The sequence below is a fragment of the Caretta caretta genome, chromosome 14, assembly GCF_965140235.1.
Source record: "Caretta caretta isolate rCarCar2 chromosome 14, rCarCar1.hap1, whole genome shotgun sequence".
Classification (NCBI taxonomy): domain Eukaryota; kingdom Metazoa; phylum Chordata; order Testudines; family Cheloniidae; genus Caretta; species Caretta caretta.
The window spans coordinates 45,861,044-45,874,807 of NC_134219.1; the positions used below are offsets into that span (position 1 = coordinate 45,861,044).

A 13,764-nucleotide genomic window follows, 5' to 3' on the forward strand; every position below is an offset into this window, starting at 1 on the left:
TCCCACTCTCATGCATGGGAGACCAGGGCCCACCACTTTTTACTGGCCATAAGTGTGAGCGACTGGATGAGGGGGGAGAGAAAGTAGCGGGGGGGGGTGTTTTGGGGGCAAGGGGCAGCGTGAAGTGGGAGCTCAGGGAGAAAGGCGGCGTGAGGGGGAGGCTTCAGGGAAAGGGGCAGTTTGAGGGGGCAGGACCTCGAGGAGAAGGGCTGGCACAGGGGCTGGGCCACAGTTTGGGTGCCAGCAGCCCCCCCACTTTTAGGAAGCTTTTGCCCATCCTGCCCTCATCCCAAATACATTTGTTACAGTAAGAAAACTTTGAGCAACAAGGAGACTCAGAGACCCAAAATATAAACCACTAAAATCCTCACCTGCCCCTAGAGCAGGTTGAATAAAACTAAAATTTTTCCAAGTTTTTGATGAACCGAAAAGCTTTAAAAAAAAAAAAAAAGACCCAGGAACATTTCAAGGGTTGTAACTTTTTGAATTTTTAAAATAAAACTGAAGGACTTTTTTAAACAAAAAATTGTTTCAAGCTGAAAAATCAAAATGGTTTGTTTGGAAAGTGTCTAAACGAAATGCTTCGACTTTTTAAGAACTGGGGGGAAGGGCTGGACGTGAACAATTCAGCAGACCAGACATGAATTCGCAAACTGCTGAATTGGCATTTTTCACCTAAAAAAGGCATTTTTCACCTAAAACTGGCCCTTGATACAGACCTCGCATGCCCCCTTTGGTAAACTATTCTGTAGACCACTGGTTCTCCACCAGGGGAACATGTACTCCTGGCCATACGCAGAGGTCTTCCCGGGGATATATCAACTCATCCAGATATTTACCTCGTTTTAAAACAGGCTGCATAAAAAGCACTAGCGAAGTCAGTACAAACTAAAATTTCAGATCGTGACTTGTTTACACTGCTCTATCCCCTCTACACTGAAATGGAAGTACAAGATTTATATTTCCATTGATTTATTTTATTATATACTAACAATGAGAAAGTCAGCCGTTTCAGTGATAGTGGCTGTGACGATTCTGTATTTTTTATGTCTGATTTTGTAAGCGAGTAGTTTTTAAGTGAGGTGAAACCGGAGTCGCACTTTTTAAGTGAGGTGGCAAATCAGACTCCTGAAAGCGGTACAGTCATCTGGAAAGGTTTAAAACGACTGATGTAACAATCAGACCCAGGGGATTCCTGGAAAACCTTCTGCGCTGCCTGCCACTGGCACCAAGGGGTCCCTGGGTCACATACATCTGTCCCCCAAACTCCATCTCTGGGCAGGCTCAGCTCCTCTCTCCTGCAAGGAGGGAACTGGAGCCAAGGCCGTGCAATAGCACTGTCTGCAGTGTCCTGAGAGAGTGGTGCCAACCTCAGGGCAGACTGCTGGGAACCAGGGCACAAATCCAAACTGGCTGAGAATTCTAGACCTAGATTTCACCAACCAAACATGCAGGGTAACCTCCTCCGGCATCCTAACAGCCTAGCCATGCAGTCCCCTTGGGTTCTCCGATCTGTCTCGCAACCCAGGTGAGCCTGCCTCTGAGAGACAGATGGTCTCTCACACTCAGAATCACAACAGTATTCAGGTTACTCCCAGTCCCACAGGTCCAGGCACCCCAGGTGAACTGCACCTTAGACGTCACACCAAAGACCGCGCATGTAGCCAGTCTGATTATAGGACAATTTATTAAAAAGGAAATAAGATTTATTTACAAGGCTAAAGCAGGTGAACATACACACACAACTAAGCTACAAAGTTTCAAAAGGTAACAGAAGCATCTATTGCAGTGATGCTCCGAGCTCAGTGGTTCAGGAGCGAAATTAGTGATCAGCCGTACCCAAAAGAGCCACAGTAGCGGGAATTCATTGTTTCATTTACGATAGCATTACTCCTATTTAAACAGAAGGGCAGGGGAAATATTTAGGTTTTTATATAAATGCTCGCAGCAAATAACTTAGTGGCTAATAACATAGTAAAAGCATCCTGACTGGTTAACAATTAAATCACAGTGTTTTAATATCAGGTGCTACGAAGAGTGGCAGGAGACACATTAAAGAGTCACTTGCAGCTCGTGAGCCGCAGTCTGTGTATCACTGGTCCATTATAAACTCTGTGTCCTTTAGGGCTAACCCAGGCTAAGCAGCTGGGGATCTCTTGCTTATGCCTAGAAAACCCTGCCCCCAGCATCAACAGGCTATATTCAGTTCCTTCTTGTATCCCACCTCCTCCCCTGTGCTCTGAGCTGCTGGAGATCAGCACTTCACACTCCTGAATGCCTTAATTCACTCTGTCTGGTGATTTACACAGTCACAGAGGCTGCCAAAACAAACGCTCCAATATTACCTTACAGTGTGGGATACAGAGGTCAGAAGAAATGAGATTAATGCGGCAGCAGCTCACAAGCATTCAATAAAGGCTGAACACATTCTTATAACGCTAATACCTATCTTAACACACAGATGAGCCAGCCTGTTCCCAGCTGTGTATTTCTCAGGGTCCCCTTGAGACATGGGGACTTTGGCATGACCTGGCACCTGGTCTGTCACACCAATCCCCTCCCTGCCCTTTTCAAACCCACTGGGCTCCAGGAAGGGAGAGAACAGACATTTCTCCTCTTACTCCTATGTTCCAGGCCCTAAGTGTCCCACGAGGAGTGTAACAGGGGGTCTACTCCCTTGGCAGGTGCAGCGCTCTTAAAACTAAAAATGGAAAATTAAAACCAGTTTAAAACGTTCATGCTTTTATCCAAAGCAATATCTGGCAACAACAACAACAAAAAAAAGGAACTGGAGGTGTAAACCTGTAAACTTCAAAATCAATTGGGTTTCCAAAAAAGACCCCAAAAACTGACCCATAAAAAAACTTTGTTAAAAAGTTCCTGGGGGGGGACGGGGGGGCGCGCGGGAACGGAGAACATCCCCCCTCAGCTCTATTCCAGACCACCGAATGGGAATGATGAATATTTTTCAAAGATTCCATAGATAATTTTCTAGAGTAAAAAGCTTCTGTGGGGGAATGTCAGGGCAGCGAAAGCTGAGGCTGGTGCCTTGGCTCAGCTAGGCAGAGCTCCTGGTCCAGCTGAGGTAGGCTGGAAAGGCTGGATTTGAGCCATTTCACTGGTGGAAAAAGAGACGGCGCGGGAGGGTGGGGGGACAAGATGTGCAAATAGCATCTCTGGTTTTCACCTGAGTCCACAGTGCTCTGCCCAGTGATGCGCAGAGCATTCCCCGATATCCCAGAATTGCTCAGATGTGATGGTCACAAGAAATCACAATCCGGCTTTTCCAGGGCTAGATTCTAGAATACTCTTGTTACCAGCCCCCTTCCACGGCAGCCTCCTGTGCCTGTGTAAATGCATCGGGTTTGGTGCAGATCCAGGGTCTCTCACTGGTGCATCGCAAGCTGCTGACCGCACTCAGACCGTTCAGATACGCGCAGTCTCCTCCTCCTCCGATCGGAAACCTGCAAGACAGAAGCCAGGGAGCTGGTGTCAGGTAGGAGTTGGACATTTCCCATCAGTCACAGGCAGGGAGAGACGCTCTCGCACAGTGCAGGGAGCTGCTGCACTCACAGCCCCTCACGATTCCCCTTCCTGCACCTGCCACAGGCCCCAGCTAGAAAGGGGGCAGTGGGGCAGCAAGGCCAGGAAAGGTTCTAAGATCAACAGACCTCCATGGAGCATTTATGCCGGGTGGGTATTAACCCAGTTCCTACTCTCCCCCCCAACACACCCAGCTGGGTCTGGATGGGCCCCTGCAGGCCCAACCCACCCAAACTGCCCCGGGCGCAGGTTCCAGGTGACTCTCAGTGTGGCGAGGAGCAGCAGTAACGCTGCACAGAAGAGCTGGGTCCAGGGCTCCCTGGACAGTTTCCATCAGCTCTCAGGCCAGAGGCCTGTCAGGACAGGCTGTATTGCAGGGGGCGGCTGGGGTGAAATGCCAGCAGCGCAAACCCAGCGGCCATGGGGTGACCCCAGCCACTCACACAGAGCTTCCTGTGAGAGCTAGAGGCCAGCGCTTCCCACCTGGGAACAGGGTGGGGTCCAGGCCCACAGGCAAATCCTCCCCCATGGTCCCATCCTGGCTACTCACAGTAGTCATGTGCTGGGCTGGGAGTAGGCCCAGCATTACTCTTTGGGCAGGCTGGGATCTCCCTGCCCTCAGGCCACCAGCCTCTGGCTCGGGGTGAGATCTGTCCCAGAGAAGGGAGAACCCAGCTCACAGCCAACTGTGAGCATCTCCCCCACCAGCATCACCCCGGAAGAGCTCTGAGGGGATGGCAATGATGCACCCAGAGCCTTCTGCTGGGGTGGGCGCCCACAGGGTGGCAGATTTCAGGGTTAACACCCCACTGAGATGCCTGTTTACCCAGTTTGGGTAAATTGGCATCACATTAGCTATCCTCCAGTCATCGGGTACAGAAGCTGATTGAAATGGTAGGTTACAGACTACAGTTAGTAGTCCTGCAATTTCACATTTGAATTCCTGGTCCTGGTGACTTGCTACTGTTTAGTTTCTCAATTTGTTCCAAAACCTCCTCTAATGACACCTCCATCTGGGACAGTTCCTCAGATTTGTCACCTAAAAAGGATGGCTCAGGTTTGGGAATCTCCCTCACATGCTCAGCCACGAAGACTGCTGCAAAGAATTCATTTAGTTTCTCTGCAATGGCATGGTACCAGCTGCGGTGTAGACAGACCCCAAACAGGCCTGCTAACAGAGGGGCTCAGGATGCAATCACAGAGACAGACTGCTGCCGACATCAGGACATCCTTGCTGGAATATGTGAAAATATCTGACTGGGATCAAACAACAGGTCATCAACTGACTTGTTTTCTAAGCCTCCTCTGGACACATTTTCCAGCTTCCCATCAATCGCAAAGGGCTTTTTTAAAAATGCCATTCGGCTGTAAGTACCTAAGACTGGTCACACTGGGTCAGACCAATGGTCCATCTAGCCCAGTGTCCTTTCCTCCGACACTGGCCAGCGGTAGGTGCTTCCGAGGGAATGAACAGAACAGGGTCAGTATCGAGTGATCCATCCCATTCACACCCAGCTTCTGGCAGTCAGATGTTTATGGACACTCAGGGCATGGGGTTGCATCCCTGACCATCCTGGCTAATAAGAACTGGTCGAGCTATCCTCTGTGAACTTATCTACTTCTTGTTTGAACAGTTATACTATTGGCCTTCACAACATCCCCGGCAACAAGCTCCACAGGTTGACTGTGTGTTGTGTGAAGAAATACTTCCTTTGGTTTGTGTCAGACCTGCTGCCTATTCATTTAATTGTGACAGGTTTCAGAGTAGCACCCCTGTTAGTCTGTATTCGCAAAGAGAAAAGGAGGACTTGTGGCACCTTAGAGACTAACCAATTTAGTTGAGCATAAGCTTTCGTGAGCTACAGCTCACTTCATCGGATGCATTCAGTGCAAAATAACAGTGAGTAAATTTATATGTACACAGAACATGAAAAAATGGGTGTTTAAAACTATTTCCCCTTGTTTATTTCTCCCCCCCGGTCCCCCACTGTTCCTCAGACACTCATGTTAACTCCTGGAAATGTACTGGAAATGGCCCACCTTGATTATCACTTCAAAAGGTTTTCTCTCTCTCCCCCCACCCCACTCCCCTGCTGGTAATAGCTCATCTTAAGTGATCACTCTCCTTACAGTATGCATGTTGAACACCCATTTTTTCATGTTCTGTGTGTATATAAATTTACCCACTGTTATTTTCCACTGAATGCATCCGATGAAGTGAGCTGTAGCTCACGAAAGCTTATGCTCAAATAAATTGGTTAGTCTCTAAGGTGCCACAAGTCCTCCTTTTCTTTTTTCATTTAATTGTGTGACTGCCAGTTCTTGCATTATGTGAAGGAGTAAATAACACTTCCCTCTTCACTTTCTCGACCCCACTCATGATTTTATAGACCTCTTATATCCCCCCCTTAGTCGTCTCCCCTCATATGGAAGCTGTTCCACATATCTAATCATTTTCGTTGCCTGCCTCTGTACCATTTCCAATTCTAATAGATCCTTTTTGAGATGGGGCAACCAGATCTGCACACAGTGTTCCAGGTGTGGGGGTACCATGGATTTATACAGTGGCATGATGATATTTTATGCCTTTTTCTCTATCCCTTTCCTAACGTTTTTTAAAGGATGCTCGTTTTTTGCCTCTAACCACCTGGCATTTCCCCCCCCACAAGGATGTTAAATTTAATTACATTATGGTCACTATTACTGAGCAGTTCAGCTACATTCCCCTCTTGGACCGGACCCTGTGCTCCGCTTAGGCCTAAATCAAGAATTGCCCCTTCCCTTGTGGGTGCCAGGATTAGCTGCTCCAACAAGCCATCACTGATGGTGTCTAAAAATCACTTCTCTGCATCCCATCCAGAGGGGACATGTTCCCAGACAATATGGGGATAGTTGAAAACCCCCATTGTTATTCAGTTTTCTACTTTTGTAGCCTCTCTAATCTCTGTAAATTTCACAGTCACCATCCTGGTCAGTAGTATACTCCTGCTGCTAGATTCTTATTCTTCAAGCATGGAATTTCTATTCTGAGACATGCTAGCATACAGTTGGATTCGTTTAAGATTTTTACTCTAATTTCCTCTATGCTCTCCTGGACATATAGTGCCACTCCCCGGCCACCGTGACCTACTCTGCCGTTCTTTCAGTGCTGATGGTCCAGGGTCAAACCCTGCTATCGGCTCAGCTGGGGTTTGGTTATTTGATCACACCCAGATCCCACTGAAATCCCTCTTGGGATGTCGTCTGGGCCATCTCTACTGTACCCCAGTTCTCATGGCAGCCCCAGGCACTCAGCATTTGTGACTATCAGGCATCTTTAACGCACATGGCCCCACTAAAGCCAGACAGATCTGAAAGCTTTGGCCAGTCTCCCAGCAGACAACCCTTGCTTCTACCCATCACTAATACACAGAGTACATAGCACTGACTGGTGAGTCGGTTGAACTCGGTATCTCAGATACCAGGGACCCAAAGCCCAGGCAATTCACAGAGGACTTACAGGTTGTTGAATTTGGAGCCATCGGCCCATTTCCAGAGCTGCCCAGGGTCCCTCCGGAGGCCAATCCAGTGGTCAAATTTGCCTTTATAGCGCCGCAGGAAAGCCTAAAAACAGCAGAGGGGGAGGTGGGGTCAGAGCACAGGCTCTGTGCACCAGAGAATCCCAGGGATACACTGAAGGGCTCTGTTTTCCTGGAACGGCTGGGGATTTTCGCCTCCCTCTTGCCCAGCTCTGGGTAATTCAGTATTAACTTTCCCATCCCAAACCCAGCTCCCCCTCACACCAATCTGCCCTGGGCTGGAGCAGCTCTTGGGTGCTGCCGGGTCTAAGCTGCCCCCAAAACTCTCCATAGAAGGCCACATTCTGTGTCAAAGCCTCGCCTTACAGAACAGCTGAGCTCCCCTCCCCATCACAGGGGAAGGGGAAGGAAAGAGCCCAGCTGAGCTCAATAAGGGATGCTGGGAAGGGCCAGGGATGAGAGTAGAGCCACCGAATCCTCAGCCAGAAGGGGCCAGGGCTAAGAAGAGCCCCCCCATCCTCATCTGGCTGCCCAAGAGCACTGGCTCTTCAAGTCAGTCTGGGATCTCAGTACCCCTTTGGCCCCATGCCACCCAGAAGACACTCAAGCCAGCCTAGCCCGAGAGAGGGGCGGTCTCCTTTTGAGAGGGCTGACAGTGAGTGATCCCTGCAGTCAGACAGGGACATTAGAGGTGCCCCAGGCCAGCCAGCCAGGCCTGGCATTCAGCAACTGGAAGCTCATTTACTCAGAGCTGCTCCTCGAGCCCAGGTTCTCCTGCAGCAGCTGCTGAGCCAAGACCAGAAGGTTGCAATTGGAGCATCTCTCACCATTTCCTGCTCACTGTTGATCTCAGCCAGGGAGGTGTTGAGCGCAGAGCAGTAGGTCAGGCTGTATGTCCAGTTCCTTTCGGCCTCAGAGAAATAGTAGCATTTCCCTCGGTATCCGATCCAGCCGTCTGGGCACGCGGGGCCAGCAGGGGGGCCCAGATCAGCTGACGGAAGCTGAGGTCTCCACACTGAGAATGAGACAGGGACACGTGGTGTGAGCGAGACCCGCCAACGAGGAGAACATGGGGAGATCAGCCCCTGCGCCCCAGGCTTCTGAGACACCTCGAACCAGGGTGGGTACTGAAAGGCCGTGAGGGAGCCAGGAGGACGCTGGGAATCCAGTCCCAGAGGGGGGTTATCTGACTCTGGTCTCCCTCTCTTGGGTTCACATTCAACAGGGATGCAGCTGACAAACCGCTCATGCCATGAAGCCCAGGACAGAGAGCTGGGCCCAAGCTCAGTGTTACAACACGGGGTGGGCAGAGAGCTGCAGAGGGAGGGGACAGTTACCAGGGGGCCAGCAGGGGGGCAATAATTAATGGGTAGGAGATTAACTTCAACATGATTTGCCAGGTCTAGTACCCCAAGGAGTTCTGCTAGCCTGGACTGCTGCCCCCTCCCCCTGCTCTGCGCTTTGCTTCCCTGGAGAGGCAGGTTGAGATGAAGATGGGAACAAACTCCCTTCCCTTCAGGAGACCGAACGCCCGCTGCCCGGCCTGTCCAGCGCAGCCAGCCAGGTTCACGGTCACCACAAACAGCTGCCATCTGCGCTCGCACACGCTGTCTGTGCAGGGGGGGACGTCAACAGCGCGACGAGACCCTGCCCTGCCGAGGTCACCAGTGGGTGGGTTTCACACTGCGTTAACGGGGCTGTCGGTACTGCGTTCCACGGCTCCTTTCAGTGACACGCCAGCAACTGCCCAGCACTGGGCACGACCCGGCGATGCAGGAAGGCCAGGCTGGCACCTCAGGGCGACACGCTGCAGGCAGAGGGCCCAGCTCATTGCTGCCCTGCACCGTCAGTCACCCCCACTCTGCACAGGTATCCGTGACCGTGCCTGGGGCCCGGCAACAGTGACTTGGACCCAGAGTGCTCAGAGATGGGCTGGGGGGAGCTAATTTCAGTCCCAACACAGAGAGTGCCCAAGTGCAGGGGTCTGGGAGGGAGCAGGAGGGGGGTCTTGGAGGAACATCCCCCAGGAATCCTCTGTCCCAGGGGCACAAGCCAGACAGGCCAGGAGGAGAGACTGACTGTGGTGGCTCCAGGGGCAATGGGATGTGCAGAGAGGGGGAAGGGAAGGGTGAGAACTCACCTGCCAGGACAGTAAGAGTGATGATGAGACTTAAGGACACAACTGCGAGGGCGACTGCGAGCACAATTGTACCTTTCTTGTAGTTACATTTCCTGCAGTTGCGATGAGGGTCTGAAACAGAAAGACCCGTCAGGCAGGGCCGCGAGGACACGTCTCCCCGACGGCACCAGGGCTGGAGCTGCCTTAGAACAGTTGTTCTCACCCACCAGTTCGTGTACCCCTGGGGGTAAGCAGAGGTCTTCCACGGGGCACATCAACTCATCGAGAGATTTGCCTCGTGTTACGACAGGCTACATAAAAAGCACTAAGTCAGTACAAGCTAAAATTTCCTACAGACAATGACTCGTTTATACTGCTCGATAGACTATACACGGAAAGGTACAGCGTTGATAGTCCAATCGATCTATTTCATAATTAAATACGCAACAATCAGAGAGAGTCAGCAATTTTTCAGGAATAGTGGCTGTGAAACTTTTGTATTTTTATGTCCGATTTTGGAAGCAAGCTGTTTTTAAGTGAGATGAAACTTAGGAGAGTGCAAGACAAATCAGCCTCCTGACAGGGCGACAGTCCTCTGGAAAGGCTGAGAACCACTGGACTCGAACATGCACCGTTCTGCCGATTGGTCCTTCCGTCAGACGCTCTGGGAGAGGAGCCCGGAGGGTCAGGCCGGCTGGGGCTGGCAGAACAGCCCCTCCTTCCCCCTCAGCCCAGTGCCCTCCCCTGGGCACTCCCAGCCAGGCTGCCAGGAGGCCTGGTGAGCTCAGGGGCGCAGAGATAAGGACCCGCATGTCCTGGTGGCAGTTGCTCAAACTGTCCCCCCACCATCCCCACCCCCATTCTGCCCCCTGCCAAGCGCTGGCTGGGCCCACGCTGCCGAGTGCCCCTCTCCCCGCACACTGGGGTCTCACACTGGCCATACGCAGCAGAAGGGGCGAGAACCAACCAGGCAGAGATGGGCCAGGGCTGTCACAGGGGGTCTGACATACCCAGCCCAGGAGGGCCCTGCACGGCCCCACGGCCACCGCTGTGTGCGCCAGACAGCATCTGTGAGCCAGGGATCGGTGCCCTGAGAGCCCCTGGGGGTGATCCAGTCCCTGCTGCCCACAGACAGGGGGTGTTGCTGGGCACTGGCTGCTGCCACTGAGAGCCTGGCCCCATGTGGGGCAGCCTCAGGGTCTCTCTCCAGCCTGTTCCCAGGCAGCGACGCCCCATTACCTGGCTCCCCTCCAGTCTCCAGGTGTCCCTTGCCCTCAACAGGCCACTCCTGCAGCGGCTCTTCGCTCCCAGCAGGTCCAGCTGCTGGCCCCATCGTCTCTCTCAGCGACGCTCGGGCTGCACGCTGCTGGAGACGCTGGGCTGGGGTCGGCTCCTCTCTGTGACTGGGTCCAATTCAGCAGCAGCCGCCGAGCATATAGGAGAGGGGCGGTTCAGAACAACTTTGAAATCCCCCCCCCCCCTGCATAAAGCGTGTGTGAAAGGAAGGACTCCACCCTGACATCTGGCAGTTTTAACTTCCGTTCACGCTCCTCCGTTGCCTCTGTCCCCTCTCCCTCTCCCCCTCTCCGGGCTGGGGGGGGCTCTGTCCCCTCTCCCTCTCCCTTCCCCTCTCCGGGTTGAGGGGGGGAGGCCTCTGTCCCCTCTCCCTCTGCCTCTCCCTTCCCCTCTCCAGGCTGGGGGGGGGCTCCGTACCCTCTCCCTCCCCCACCCCGGGCTGGGGGGGGCTCCGTACCCTCTTCCTCCCCCTCCCCCTCTCTGGGCTTGGGGGGGTGTGACGAAGTGGGACTGTTCTTAATGTTTCCTCTGAATAGTGTGGTGGGTGCCTCAGTTTCCCCTATGCAGTTCTTAAGTATCTAGGTGGTGGGATAAGGGTGTATGATCATTACAGAGCCCTAGAGGGCAGGTGTGTGCAGGCGTCTGGACACAGACAATGGCCGACACCCTGTTTCCTGGCAACTGGTGGCCTGGCCCTTCCCCCCTGCAAAGTGAGAGCTAAAGGGTTGGAGAACAAAGGAATCAGGTGACCTCCTGGCCCGGGAAAGGGACAAAGCCCAGAGGATGGGGGGGCTGGAGGTTTTTCAGTTTGGGGCTGGCTGGGACATGGAGTGAAGGGCAGACGTGGTTGTCTTGCTCACTGCCCCCAAAATGGATCCAGCTGAGGGGTCCCGTTCTCTGCACCTACAAGCTCTGTGTTAGACCATGTTCCTGTCGTCTAATAAACCTTCTGTTTTACTGGCTGGCTGAGAGTCACGTCTGACTGCGAAGTTGGGGGGCAGGACTCTCTAGGTTCCCCAGGACCCCGCCTGAGCGGACTTGCTGTGGGAAGTGCAAGGAGGGGCAGAGGATGCTGAATGCTCCGAGGTCAGACCCAGGAAGGTGGAAGCTGGGTGAGCTGTGTGTCCTGAAGACAGGCTGCTCACAGGAAGGCGACTGCCCCAGAGTCCTGACTGGCTTCATGGGGAGCAGTTCCAGAGCGTCGCCCGGGGACTCCGTGAGAACTGGTGGCAGGGTGGGATCTATTGCACCCCGTGGACGGCGCTTCCTGCAGTAAGTGACTGGGGAGCAGTAAAACGGAGGGGGATTGATGAGGACCAGGTGTGCTGAAGGCTCAGAGGAGCAGTTTCGGGGGGCGCTTAACCCCTGGGAGTGTGTGACCAGAGCGAGAAGGTCTGTGCAGTAATGGGGGTCCCCCTGGGGACTGCGGTGAGCAGTCTCAGGGGCGGAGGAGCCTGCAGCTCGACCCTGGCAAAGAGGCGGTGACCTGGAGAAGGGCTGGCACACTAGGGGTTCTCCCTGGAAACTGTGAGGAGCTGAGAACACACAGGCCTGTGAGTCCACAACAACTTGGGAAGAGCGGAGTGATGGCCTGTCACCGTCTCCTTAAGAAGGACATTGTAACCCTGTGCAAAAAGAGCGGGTTGAGCATTGGAAAGTTCACCAAAGCACAGTTAATCATGCAGCTGGAGGAGGATGACGGCTCTAAGGGACAGATTCCTGACCCCAAATGGGGCTATAGCAGGATCTGGGAGCAGCTGGAGTAGGAGCCAGGCATTGCCAAGACTCCTGTCCAGGACCAGACAAGGGTCTTCATGATCCGGTTCCCCATCGGGGGATTGGAGACAGACGGGATTGGAGCTGAGTCCGAGAGAGCAAGAGGACTGTGAGAGACAGCGAGAGCCTGAGAAAGAGCTGCAGCAGCAGCATGAGCTGGCTGGTGGGGGGAGCGGAGAGGCCCAGGGGACCTCCCCGGGGTGAGTGGGGATAGACCCCGGGGGGCCAGTTCCGCAGGGAACCTCGAGACTAAATTGCTGCCCCTAGTTAAGGAGGGGGGGATGTGGATGCCACCTCACTGCCCTTGAGCAGGCTGGCGATTTGAACCAGGGGGACCCTGCGGAAAAGCCTCAGTGTCTAGCCCCCTTGCTGGGTCCCAAGGTCGTAGTCTCCGTCAGCCAGATGGGTGGGGAGGTGGACAGGCTCCCACTCCTGACCCCAACCGATATGTCTGTGTGGAGTTTCCTGGGGTCAGGCTCCTCGGACCTCCAGTGGGAGCGGAAGGTGATGGTCAATGGGGAGACATTCGTGGGGTGGCGAGATCCTGAGACAGAGAGAACTGTTGTCAGGCCCTGGGTGGTGCAGCCTCAGATACTGAGGGGCTGTGTGAGCTGGGTGAGGGTCCCAGGGATGAAGCCCCTCGCCCTACCTATGGCCCAGATCCCTGTGCAGACCCAGGAGGGGTCGGGCTGGCTGGCCGTTGGGGTGCTCCAGGATACCAGCTGCGAGACCCTGTTGTGGGGTGACTGTGTCTCTTTGGGACAGGATCCAGGCCCTGCTCCTGTAACTGCCAAGGGTTTGAATTTGAATCCAGGGAACCAATCGGTGGAGAGGGAAATGGTCTGTAAAAATGCAGGTGACCTGGCTGGCAGCGGGGAGGAGCTGCTAGACTCAGGCTACCTGCCTGCCTGTAACCAGATCCCTGGGGCTGCGTGGGACAGAGGAATGCTCCCCACCCCTTGCACACCAGAGTGGGGCTCTCGCTGGCTCTGATGCAGTGAGGAAAGCAGCAAGCTCGCTGCCTACCCCACTGGGACAGCAAGGGCAGCGCTGAGCACTGTGGGAGCTGAGACCCCAGCTGAGTGGGGGTAGACACAGGCAGGGCAGGGGATCTGTTGGGAGTGGCAAGGTGCTTGGTAAGGAAAGTCTGGATGAGCCTAGGCAGCCTTGTGAGCTGATGGCTGTGTCTAGGCAGCAGGGTGGGAAGGCGAGGAGAGTGGAAGATGAGTGTCCCTGGCCCTTACCTGTTAGCTGGGTGGAGAATTGTGACAGTGAAGGAAACGTGCCCGTGTCTGTCAAGGGTGTTGACTTGCCTATGGAGGGAGCTACCCTGATCTCCAAGCACTTGTCTGTGACCAGCCTTGTGTGCTGGGACAAGGGGAATGAGATCCCAAGCTGTGGGTCTGGGAAAGGAGAAAGTGTGTCCGGCTCTTCTTTGTCCGTGGAGCAGACAGAAGGGGCCTTTCAGCCTGTGAGAGTTGAGGGTCGTGCAGTTGTCTCAGAGCTGGTTCT

General features: G+C 53.8%; 1 protein-coding gene across 1 annotated transcript; it reads right to left on the minus strand.

Moving 5' to 3' along the window:
• Positions 1 to 1,668: 1,668 nt before the first annotated feature.
• Positions 1,669 to 10,678, minus strand: LOC125628914 (C-type lectin domain family 2 member D). Its single transcript, XM_048834138.2, has 5 exons — positions 10,420 to 10,678; positions 9,202 to 9,312; positions 7,889 to 8,076; positions 7,043 to 7,146; positions 1,669 to 3,464 (listed from the first exon to the last, which is right to left on the minus strand). Exons 1-5 carry the CDS (start codon positions 10,511 to 10,513, stop codon positions 3,314 to 3,316), a joined length of 648 nt encoding a protein of 215 aa, XP_048690095.1. The 5' UTR covers positions 10,514 to 10,678; the 3' UTR covers positions 1,669 to 3,313.
• Positions 10,679 to 13,764: the final 3,086 nt, after the last annotated feature.